We start from the raw sequence: 12,500 nt of genomic DNA, 5'->3' as shown, positions 1-12,500 counted from the left end.
GTCCTGCCGTAGTCTCTGCTTGCACTCTACAGTTAATATACATTCACATTATACATTGTGTGACTGTGACCATACCTAACTGTTATCTCTTCTCTTCTGCTCTCTCTCCTGCTTTTTTTCTTCCCTCTCTCCCCCTCTTTCTCTTTCCCTCTCTCCTTCCCTCTCTCTCTGTCGAGCTACACATGTCGTTCCTGAGCTGCCAGTGATCCAGACTCCCTCTGCCCTCCGGACCTGTCTGACCCATCCTGGTGCCCCGCTTCTGGTTGGAGATCTCGTCACATGGATGCCCCGTTTGTCTCTTTGGGATGCGTCTGATGTCAGGGGACGGTTTCACTCTACCAGGAAGACGGTTCTGGCCTCCACTGGTGTTGGCAACTGTTTCTCTGAGGACTTCACTTGGCTGCAGTCGCTCGATAGTTCAGGACTGGAATTTCTTACAAGTCTACCTGAGTTTTTAATAACTACCTGGACTCCATATTTACATCAATTAACATCAACTGTTATACTGAACTGCCTGCCAACTAACACACAGTATGAGTGCAGATCAATCCCTGCTCTCTGTTATCACCCAGATGAGGATGGGTTCCCTGTTGAGTCTGGTTCCTCTCAAGGTTTCTTCCTATTACCATCTCAGGGAGTTTTTCCTTGCCACTGTCGCCCTCGGCTTGTTCATCAGGGACGATCTGATCATTCTGATTCACACACACTCACATCTCATACAAACTTAAATAATTCTTTTGATTGTGTAAAGCTGCTTTGCGGCAATGACAATTGTTAAAAGCGCTATACAAATAAAATTGAATTAAATTGAATTAAATGTGTGTGTGTGTGTGTGTGTGTGTGTGTACAGAGAGATAATTAGTTCAATCTCTTCAGTCCTCTGAATCCAGCTTTAATCTCTGATCAGAAACAGACTATAAATTATCACCTGTACATATATATCTAAGGAATAAACAACAAAAACAACAACAACAACAATAATAATAATACTGCTACTAATAATAAAACTGTAAGTGCAAAACACTTCATTCTTTCTCTTTACTACTGAAAGCTTTTTTCCTTTAACTTCATACATAAGATGGCTGTGTGTGTGTTTGTGTGTGTGTGTGTGTGTGTGTGTGTGTGTGCTGCTTCAGATTTCCATTTAGATACATCACTCTCTGACTCCTTATCAATTACACAGGCGCGTTCAGGGTGACGTTAAGCGCACACTAATGTGTTACTGGGACTCCGAGAGACGGCTGATTGAAGGGGAGGAGAACACACACACACACACACACACACACACACACACACACACACACACACACTTTATTGCCCTTCAGCAATCTGGCAACACAACAGGATTTGCATCTTAACACAAGCAAATGACAAGAGATAATTAAAACACCCTCAGAATCAGTGTGTGTGTGTGTGTGTGTGTGTGTGTGAGAGAGAGTGTAAATGGTACACACTAATAACAGCTTGTAGATGTGATGCACTTGTTCACTGTTTTCTGTTATAAATGAAAACGTGGAGCAGAATTACATTGACGTCCTTCAGAGTAACCCACCTGTCTGTCTCTCTGTCTCCACCTGTCTGTCTCTCTGTCTCCACCTTTCTGTCTCCACCTGTCTCTCTGTCTCCACCTGTCTGTCTCTCTCTGTCTCCACCTGTCTGTCTCTGTCTCCACCTTTCTGTCTCCAACTGTCTGTCTGTCTCCGGCTGTCTGTCTGTCTCTCTGTCTCCACCTTTCTGTCTCCACCTGTCTGTCTCTCTCTGTCTCCACCTGTCTCTCTGTCTCCACCTGTCTGTCTCTCTCTGTCTCCACCTGTCTTTCTCTGTCTCCACCTTTCTGTCTCCAACTGTCTGTCTGTCTCCGGCTGTCTGTCTGTCTCTCTGTCTCCACCTTTCTGTCTCCACCTGTCTCTCTGTCTCCACCTGTCTGTCTCTCTCTGTCTCCACCTGTCTCTCTGTCTCCACCTGTCTGTCTCTCTCTGTCTCCACCTGTCTTTCTCTGTCTCCACCTTCCTGTCTCCACCTGACAGGATCACTGGTTATTGTATTTAATGAGGTAAACGTGTGTGTGTGTGTGTGTGTGTGTGGTTTCATCAGTGACTAACATACTTATGATGTTTTTTAGAAAACTTGTTTTCCAGATGATCAACTCTATAATGAAAGAATTCAGTCTTTGTGTAATATCATGTAGAATTTATATTATTGTAGAATACTTTAATTAATTAATTAAGTCCCTATTTTATTTTATTTTATTTTATTTTAGCTTAACACAGCATCCGGGATTCTGTTGCGTCGTGACGTCACCACGCGGCGCTGACGTTTAGAACGTAGAGCGGAAGTTGTTTTCTAAGGACAGGAAGTCCCACCCCCTCCGCCGCTGGAACACTTGTACAGAGAAAGTCATCATGTCGGCTGTAGCGCGCGCGGGCTCGTTATCGCCCTACTTCCAGGCCACGAACTTCGCCGTTACCGGGCCGCTTAAGGCGCTCGCGCCGGGCCTGGCGGTGAAGAGCGATAAGGTCGCGCTGGATGTGAAGAGGAAGTTCCTGTGCCGCGAGTCCCTGAGCGGGCAGAGCCCCAGGACAGGCCCCGCAGTGTCCGCCTGCCTCAGCGGTGAGTCCGGGACGCGTCCCAAATCTAGCCCTGTAGCCTAGACTCGCGCCCTAAAGCACGGTGGAGTGGGAGGAGCCTCCGGACTCGTTTTAGTGCACTATGGGTTCTGAACACTGCGGATTGGAACCGAACCCCTGCACTGAGCTACTCAAGGACATTAGGAGATCCTCAAAACATTTATATTTCACACATTCCGCTTTGTTTCAGACATTTTATTCAGAAATATATTTATTTAAGTAGGTATATTTTTGCTCCTTAGGCAGTGTAAGGTGGGTTAAATAGTTGTTTATCTGGTAAATAATTATGACGTCTGTTAGCATGCTAACGTTAGGCTAAGCTGTGTCCTGTCAGCTAGCTGCGCTCCTACTGCGCATGCGCGAAGCCGGTACTCCCCTGACTGCTTAAACTCTATAATCATGATTATTAATGATGATAAATGAGTTTTAGAAATAAAATGTACAGTATATCGTGTGTTGTGTGTAGTAAAATAATGTTTATTTTGAACTTTTCATGCTTTATACTGATGGACAGAGTAATGTTAGTAATACACCTGTGTGTGTGTGTGTGTGTGTGTGTTGCAGCGAGTGCCAGCGTGCGTTTCGCTCACACGGACATCCGGATCCCCGATTTCTCGGATTATCGCCGTCCCGAGGTGATGGACCCGGCGAAGTCGTCTCAGGACAGCAGCGACGCGAGGCGAACCTTCTCCTACCTGGTCACAGGAACATCCGCCGTCGTGGGCGTGTACGCCGCCAAAACCGCCGTCACGCAGTTCGTCTCGTCCATGAGCGCCTCGGCCGACGTCCTGGCCCTGTCCAAAATCGAGATCAAGCTGTCAGACATCCCCGAGGGCAAGAACATGACGTTCAAGTGGAGAGGGAAGCCGCTGTTCGTGCGTCACCGCACCGAGAAGGAGATCGCCACCGAGGCGGACGTGGACCTGTCTCAGCTGCGTGACCCTCAGCACGACCGCGACCGCGTCCAGAAGCCCTCCTGGGTCATCGTCATCGGGGTGTGCACTCACCTGGGCTGCGTCCCCATCGCCAACGCGGGCGAGTACGGCGGGTACTACTGCCCCTGTCACGGGTCGCACTACGACGCATCGGGCCGCATCAGAAAGGGGCCGGCGCCGCTCAACCTCGAGGTCCCTTATTACGAGTTCCCTGACGAGGACACCGTGGTGGTGGGGTGAATACAGCCCCTGTATATATGTGTGTGTGTGTGTGTGTGTGTGTGTGTGTTACACTTGCTGCTGTAAGTAATAAACCTACGTTTTATTTCACACACAGACTCTTTATGCTGGTTTTTCTTTAATGTTAACTGTAATTGAAACTCCAGTGCTCTCTCTCTCACACACACACACACACACACACACACAGACACAAGCGTCTATATTTCTTCTGTTCCTGTGTAAAAATAATAAAATGTAAATAACATATTAGCTCCTGTCTCTGTGTATTAAAATTTAATTCTGCACTCAGGATGGTCCACTGTATTGCCAAAAGTATGTGCACCCCAGTTACACACACACACACACACACACAGAGGATGCACCGGACAAACAACTCTGATGCACAGAGGCCCCACCACATAACACACACAGCACCCAGACACCATGCCCAAGGGGAACACAAAACCTACAGGGGTTTAATGCTAGTGTGTGTAATCTTATGAGTGATTGGTAAAGGTCAGCTTTAACCCTGTTTGGGATGCGAGAATGAGCGAGCGAGCATACACACACACACACACACACACACACACTCTGACATTAAAAAGTTTACCTCTGTAACATAGACAAATGTTAATGGAGTCAGAGAGGTTTCTAAAAGGAAAGACATTATAGCAGCACACACACTGCAGTGTGTGTACTGTACCAGCTGTGTGTGTGTGTGTGTGTGTGTGTGTGTGTGGGAAATGATGCAGACGAGTTTCACAAAAAGTAAAACAAAAACCAGACGCCTGATTTATCCTCTACGCCTCTACTCGTCTGTGTGTGTGGAAATGATGGAATGATTTGGTTTATTGAGGGAAATTGATCTCTGCTTTTCATTTGACTGCAGCTGAATGTTTCTGAACACACACACACACACACACGCGTGTCCCACTATACAACACCTGCCCTTTTACTGAGAACACACACACTGACTGCAGTTCAGTGCAAAAGTTTGCACCCCCGGAATATCAAGTGCACTTCATAGTGTGTGTGTGTGTGTATCCACTGTTTAAATGTCTTACTCCGGTCTCATCACTGTACTGCACGTGAAGTCGTCTTTAAATGTCACTTTTACAGAACGGTCAGTACCAGTCCTGGATTGACTCGAACACCCCTCATCGGAGAAGCACAGTGTGTGTGTTTGTACTTATGTATTACAGTTCAACTCAGTTTCTGTTCGAGTGCACAGACCTGCTAACGTCGCTAATTACCTTTAGCATTAGCCTATTAGCTCCTGCTAGTCAGAGGTCGTTGTTTATTTAACCGCTCGTGCTTCTGGAAGTAATTCACATAGTCCTAACCTGTGTGTGTGTGTGGGGTCAGAGGTCACAAAGAGCTGTGATGCGGCGCCCGTGGACCTAAGAGCATTAAGTGCTGAGCGTCTGCAACCTTAACCCTCAGCTCATAGGCTCCTGATTGTGTGTGTGTGTGTGTTCAGGAAAACACCTCTGGAGTTTAAATGTATTTCTGAGTGCTCAATCCGAAAACACCACTGGCTCAGGGTGCACAAACTTACAGTGTACAGTAAGAGATGTGACACACACACACACACACACACACACACACACACACAGCTGTGACAGATGCTTGCTTAATTAAAATATCACTCAGACAGTAAATTAAACTTCATTTTGATTTCACACTCTGCAGAGAATCTTATCACACACACACACACACACACACACACACACCGTTAGGAAGATCAGTACAGACATTAAAACCTGCACTAAGTTTTTAGTTTTAGTTCAAAATTAAGGAACAACATTAGTCTCCGCCCCGAGACGAGTCACATGACTTCATCACATCCACGTCCTAATGAAGCACTGCAACATTGTTCTCTCCTTCACATCAAAGTCAAATGTACTGAATAACCAGGTGTGTGTGTGTGTGTGTGTGTGTGTGTGTTGATGGTTCTGTTGATGTTAAGTGTGTGTGTGTGTGTAATCAGAGCTAAAAAAGGTTAAAGAAACAAAACAAATTCCTAAAGTGTGTGTGTTTGTGTTTTGCTGGTCGATGTATAAAGCCTGCGTGAGGGAGGATGACATCACATTCTGTTCAGAAAGTAATTTTTAGTCCATTTTTGGAAGACCCTCGCGGTTCCTGAACAGTTCCTCAGGGGTTCCTGAACAGTTCCTCAGCGGTTCCTGAACAGTTCCTCAGGGGTTCCTGAACAGTTCCTCAGTGGTTCCTGAACAGTTCCTCAGCGGTTCCTGAACAGTTCCTCAGGGGTTCCTGAACAGTTCCTCAGGGGTTCCTGAACAGTTCCTCAGCGGTTCCTGAACAGTTCCTCAGCGGTTCCTGAACAGTTTCTCAGGGGTTCCTGAACAGTTCCTCAGCGGTTCCTGAACAGTTCCTCAGCGGTTCCTGAACAGTTTCTCAGGGGTTCCTGAACAGTTCCTCAGGGGTTCATGAACAGTTCCTCAGCGGTTCCTGAACAGTTCCTCAGTGGTTCCTGAACAGTTCCTCAGTGGTTCCTGAACAGTTCCTCAGGGGTTCCTGAACAGTTCCTCAGGGGTTCCTGAACAGTTCCTCAGGGGTTCCTGAACAGTTCCTCAGGGGTTCCTGAACAGTTCCTCAGCGGTTCCTGAACAGTTCCTCAGGGGTTCCTGAACAGTTCCTCAGGGGTTCCTGTGCTGACTGTGAGCAGTGAAACCCATGCCCCAGCTCATCCTCCCGCACGGTGGGACTTAAAGATTTATGCGAGAAGGATTTTTTAAAAATGTTTCTGCTGTAGAACTGCTAACCCGACGTCTTCCTCTGATGATTGATTGCTTCTTTGCTCAACTCATCTGATCTGTATCTGTGCAGATGGGTCTGTGTGAGCTCCACTCTCTCACTGTGTGTTAAACCCGTGTCTCTCGCCCAGAGTGATGAGGTTTTTATTATAAACAGGATTGAGGTTAAATTGTTCATACCCGCTAGCGGAAATCTAAATCTGCTGTAGATTGGTCTATTTATGGCTGTAATGGTGGCTCAGACGCAGTCATGTGACCTCTGACCTTTCGTCTGTCTAATCTGAGCAGACGTAAATGAACCCGAGCGGCGGATCAGAGCGGCGGCGTTTCCGATGTGGCGAGGGCGGGAGGAGAAACGCCTCAGAACTGCTTTATATTCTGATGAGAGCAACCAGTTTGTTTCTGTGTGTGTGTGTGTGTGTGTGTGTGTGTGAGAGAGAGAGAGAGAGAGATGAGATGGCCATCAACTCAATCGATGTGGACACACCATGTCTGAGTGCACTTAATCAAAACATCAAACCTCAATCATAAACATACACACACACACACACACACACACCAGATAGCACTACCTTTTGTCGGCCCAAACTTGGGCAAACAGCAGTGTGTACGTTTGTGCAGCAGGCTCTCAATGGTGCATCACAACAGCAGCTGGGTTGAGGGTTGGTTACCAATCGACATCAATAACGTTGAAAGAACTATATATCTAACTCAGTGGACGTCTTCTAAAATAATCAATGTTAAATTCATTGTACTTTGTGCTCAACTGTAAACACTGTCAAACAGGTCACTAGATGGCGCTAGTTTTGCTGTAATGTGGTGTGAAAGATGTTTAGCTACGCACTATTATGCTAGGCTAATCGACCTGTTTCCAGTGAATACTGCAGCATACGGAGCCATAACGAGGTTAGAACCTTAGGGATTGGTTGCCATAGTAACGGCAGAAACGTTAAGGGGCTGATATACAGTATAGAGTGTTTTGCTTAAAGGCCCTGGATTTTTGTATGTTTATGAGGTTGTTGAATATTTGTCCTAAGGTAGTCGGCATGGGAAACATATCATTATTAATTAATCAATTTCGCTAAATTATTTACTGTTTTAGTTGCTTTACTTTGTTTCACCTGGGAGTAAAATGTGTGTGTGTTGAACTGAGTCGAGCAAATGTGGAAAATGTTTGTTTTTCTCATCATTTTCAAAGAACATATTTTGAAGTCTATTTTAATGTGTAATAGTGTATAATAGATAATGTATCAATAGTTAAATTATTGATGTATTTACACAGACGGGAGTCACAGCTCTCCAAAGATGCTGTAATGTTGATGAGGATGATGATGATGATGATGAAGATGCAGAGCCACCTGATATAAAGGACATTTATAGACACACACACACACACTCCAGGCTTCTGCACCACCAAAAACACAAGTGCTAACAGTGATGTCAGCAATTCAGTCCATCATCACAACACACACACACACACACACACACACACACACACACACACACACACACACAAGGGAAGATCTTTCAGAAGAATGGTTCTGCAGCAGTTCCACAGACAATCCAAATTGCACCAACCCTCATGGAGTCTAATGGTGGCTCAAGCACCTCACTTACTTCCTGTTCTGTCCCAGTTCCTGGTTCCTGACAGACTGAAGCTCTGCTCTACAGGTGATGGACATAAAGAAGGTTGGTCCACACTTTCTTATGGAAGATTTCCACAAAAAATCATTTTCTGCAGTGTTATGTTTGGGACGGGAAGTCTGGGACATCCCCTCCATGTGATCTATGAGAACTGACTAAGAGAACCAAGCCACCCAGGTGCTGAAGAACTTCAGAGCAAAGGAAGAAAGGCTTGTTGACTGTGTTCTGTTCACTTACACCATTAGATAATAAAAAAATAATAAATCTGGAAAGATCTATAATATCTGTCTTCAGAAAGCTCATGGTGAGACAAATAAAGATGTGAGGATGAAGATGACCATAATGGAGATTTTTTTCTCTTTCTCTCCTGGCCATGATAGCTGTGGCCTCATCAGGTTGAAGTTTACCCTTTTGTGATGGAGAAAATGCTTCAGGTGGGTTCTGATTGCTAGTCTTTGTGAAGGTTCCTTGATGTTCTGCTCTTGTTTTGGGTGTGAAGGAATGTGAGCTTCCTGTTTCCAGCCTTATCTTCTCACTTGTTAGTGTTCTGATGCTTGTTTAGGAGCTCTGCACTGAGAATCTTCTGGAGAGTTTTATCAGCTTGAGCTTCTTTATAAGTTTGTTCTTCTCCCAGGTTTCCTCAGCTGTCTTCATCTTTTCTTTTTTTCTCCTCGCTAAATTGCTGACGGTATCTGGACTTCTCAGATCTACAGGCACTCATTTATCGTCCCGCTCAGGTCTTCCTCTTATACAGTTTATTTTTTCCACATTCGGAATATCCTTTTACTATGTTTTCTCTTTCTTCAGACCTGCGTGTGTCTTAACTCTCTCAGGAACCTCGCCCCAATAAAGCACACCACTCGAGCCAGTCCAGTCCACTTTAGAAATGAAAAACATGGGTTTTATATTTATTATAAAATCATTTCTGTTGTTTTTTATTCATTTAAAGTTCATTCCTGCATTAGAAATGAGAAACTGTAATTATTATAGTTTGCTCCTGAAGATGTTTGGTATTATCAGTGTGTACAAGGTCACGTGTTGTTACTTACACTAATCCCCACACAGGAAGTGACAGGATGAAAAATGTTGCGCAGCAGAAGAACATCTTCAGGGCAGAACGCGAAAAAGATTTGGAGTGTAAACAAGTTTTATCATCGACAATTAAAAGCGCGGCTCAATAAATCACCAGCGTAAACCTGGCACCTGAATTAATGACTCACAGTGTGTGTGTGTGTGTGTGTGCGTGTGTGTGTGTGTTTGCGCACAAATTAATTACAGACTACACAAAACACCATTGTGTGCGTATTAGAGAGAGAGAGAGAGAGTTTCAGATCGTCTGTCCGAGCCTGTAACTGTTTGTTTATTTATTTATTTATTCATGTATTTTTTATTTTACTATCCGTCACATATAAATCCCTCGCTCTATTCATCCCTCAAGGCTTTCATTACTCTATCTTTTAATCGCTGGCAGTTTTTCATCCCTCTGCATCTGTTTATCCCTGAGTCCACACCCAGCTGATTATAACTAATCACACGTCTTCCTCTAATGAATCTTCAAATGTTCTCCCTGGATTTCAAGATGTTTATTCTGCTGCAGCTGCAGGGGTCAGGGTGCAGGGGTAGGGTGCGAGGGCAGGGGCCAGGGTGCAGGGGTCAGGGTGCAGGGGTAGGGTGCGAGGGCAGGGGTCAGGGTGCAGGGGTAGGGTGCGAGGGCAGGGGTCAGGGTGCAGTGGTAGGGTGCAGGGGTAGGGTGCGAGGGCAGGGGCCAGGGTGCAGGGGTCAGGGTGCAGGGGTAGGGTGCGAGGGCAGGGGCCAGGGTGCAGGGGTAGGGTCGGAGGGCAGGGGTCAGGGTGCAGGGGTAGGGTGCAGGGGTAGGGTGCGAGGGCAGGGGCCAGGGTGCAGGGGTAGGGAGCGAGGGCAGGGGCCAGGGTGCAGGGGTAGGGTCGGAGGGCAGGGGTCAGGGTGCAGTGGTAGGGTGCAGGGGTAGGGTGCGTGGGCAGGGGCCAGGGTGCAGGGGTAGGGACCGAGGGCAGGGGCCAGGGTGCAGGGGTAGGGTGCAGGGGTAGGGTACGAGGGCAGGGGCCAGTGTGCAGGGGTAGAGTCGGAGGGCAGGGGTCAGGGTGCAGTGGTAGGGTGCAGGGGTAGGGTGCAGGGGTAGGGGCCAGGGTGCAGGGGTAGGGTGCGAGGGCAGGGGCCAGGGTGCAGGGGTAGAGTCAGAGGGCAGGGGTCAGGGTGCAGTGGTAGGGTGCAGGGGTAGGGTGCAGGGGTAGGGGCCAGGGTGCAGGGGTAGGGTGCAGGGGTTGGGTGCGAGGGCAGGGGCCAGGGTGCAGGGGTAGGGTCGGAGGGCAGGGGTCAGGGTGCAGTGGTAGGGTGCAGGGGTAGGGTGCGAGGGCAGGGGCCAGGGTGCAGGGGTAGGGACCGAGGGCAGGGGCCAGGGTGCAGGGGTAGGGTGCAGGGGTAGGGTACGAGGGCAGGGGCCAGTGTGCAGGGGTAGAGTCGGAGGGCAGGGGTCAGGGTGCAGTGGTAGGGTGCAGGGGTAGGGGCCAGGGTGCAGGGGTAGGGTGCAGGGGTAGGGTGCGAGGGCGGGGCCAGGGTGCAGGGGTAGGGTGCGAGGGCAGAGGCCAGGGGCCACGTACAGGGGCCAGTTAGGCTTCATTAGTATTGGCACCCCACAACTGCTGAGGGCAGAACAGCGATGAGTCTCTAAGGAGAAGATCGCACACGTGTCCAGCTCTTCTGTAAGAGTGATAGTGAGGAGACGTCCTGATGTTTCCTCATGTCCTTAAACGTTGCATCCCTGGATCACTATAAGTTTATTTTTTATCAGCACTGTCACACACACACACACACACACACACACACCTGAACTCAGTGTTTGTCCCTTTATAATGTCAGTATTTCTTGTGTTTTTGAATAAAAGTGTTTTTCTTGTAGGTGGTCTTAAAACAGTTGAACATAACCACTGGTGTGTGTGTGTGTGTGTGTGTGTGTGTGTGTGTTATTTATCCATTATCTATAAGGCGAGACACACGGCGAGATGAGCTTTGAACGCGTACATACTAGTGCTAATTTTGTCAGTTATTTTAGTCTTAGTCCCGGGATAAATGTTCCTGTTAGTTTTTATTATATTTAATTAATCTTCTCCTATTTTAGTTTGGTCTAGTTTTATTCAATGAAAACTTAACATTTTATCAATAAGATTATTATTAATTAACCCTTTTTTTAAGCTTTTTAAATTTTTTACAAAATAATTATCTTAAAATTTAAAATTTATTTTTTCATCTGATGTTTTCAGCTAATTATATTTATTTTTAACATCATAACAACTGCTGCACGTCCGATACTCTTAAAAAAAAACAAAAAAAAAAACTACTAAACAATTGCAGCAGTATGGACAATACAGTGTTTTAAAACTTTTTTATTTATATGAATTTACACACTGGGACTGTTGAAAATGAGCCCAAATATCGTCTTCTCTCTTTAACCCGAGTAAAACTGCTGTAATGATAAGAAGTTAAAGACGACTGAGGTTGTAATGTCCCGTCACTGTGCGCGCAAACTACTCCTGATACGCCGCGCGCCGCGACCCGGACGAAATTATATGTTGACAAAAATAAAGACAGATGTTTTATTAGTTTTTATTCTTTTAAACCACATTTAAATCTCATCTTTTTTTGTCAACACGGATGTCAGTAGGTTTTTGATTAGCAGGTGATTAGCCTGTTAGCGTGATGCTAAACCCCCATCAAGGAGAAAAAAATCTGCTGTTATTTTATTTAACACAAAAGTTTACGTTTTAATTGTTGCCACAAAAGACAGAAACCTGACAGCTGGTGATTCTCACTGGTCTCTCTCTGAGGTCTCTCACTGGTTTCTCTCTGTGGTCTCTCTTAATAGTCTTTCTGTGGTCTCTCTGTGGTCTCTCTCTCATTGATCTCTCTCTGTGGCCTCTCATTGGTCTCTTTTACTGGTCTCTCATGGTCTCTCTTTGTGGTTCCTCTTACTGGTCTCTTTCTGTCTCTGGTTTCCCACTGGTCTCTCTCACTGGTCTCTCATTGGTCTCTTTGTGGTCTTTCCCTGTGGTCTCTTTCTCTCTGGTCTCCCACTGGTCTCTCTTACTGGCCTTACATTGGTCTCTCTCACTGGTCTTGCTCTGTGGTCTCTCTCTCTCTCTCTGGTCTCTCACTGGTCTCTCACTAGTCTCTTACTGGTCTCTCTCACTGGTCTTGCTCTGTGGTCTCTCTCTCTCTCTCTCTGGTCTCTCACTGGTCTCTCTCACTGGTCTTTCACTGGTCTCT

General features: G+C 46.4%; 1 protein-coding gene across 1 annotated transcript; it reads left to right on the top strand.

Annotated features, from left to right (window-relative positions):
- The first annotated feature begins 2,354 nt into the window (after window positions 1–2,354).
- On the top strand, window positions 2,355–4,051 carry LOC128519333 (cytochrome b-c1 complex subunit Rieske, mitochondrial). Its single transcript, XM_053493027.1, has 2 exons — window positions 2,355–2,610; window positions 3,192–4,051. Exons 1-2 carry the CDS (start codon window positions 2,403–2,405, stop codon window positions 3,800–3,802), a joined length of 819 nt encoding a protein of 272 aa, XP_053349002.1. The 5' UTR covers window positions 2,355–2,402; the 3' UTR covers window positions 3,803–4,051.
- Window positions 4,052–12,500: the final 8,449 nt, after the last annotated feature.

The sequence above is a fragment of the Clarias gariepinus genome, chromosome 3 (assembly GCF_024256425.1).
Source record: "Clarias gariepinus isolate MV-2021 ecotype Netherlands chromosome 3, CGAR_prim_01v2, whole genome shotgun sequence".
In the NCBI taxonomy this organism is placed as follows: domain Eukaryota; kingdom Metazoa; phylum Chordata; class Actinopteri; order Siluriformes; family Clariidae; genus Clarias; species Clarias gariepinus.
Note: the sequence above shows the minus strand (reverse complement) of the source record. Positions and strands in the feature narration are given on the sequence as shown.

What these genes read in the sequence shown, in the direction of transcription:
- LOC128519333 (XM_053493027.1), top strand. Translation starts at nt 2,403, where the DNA reads ATGTCGGCTGTAGCGCGCGCGGGCTCGTTATCGCCCTACTTCCAGGCC. An exon ending in AGTGTCCGCCTGCCTCAGCG is followed by an intron (nt 2,611 to 3,191) that starts GTGAGTCCGGGA and finishes TGTGTGTTGCAG; the next exon opens with CGAGTGCCAGCGTGCGTTTC.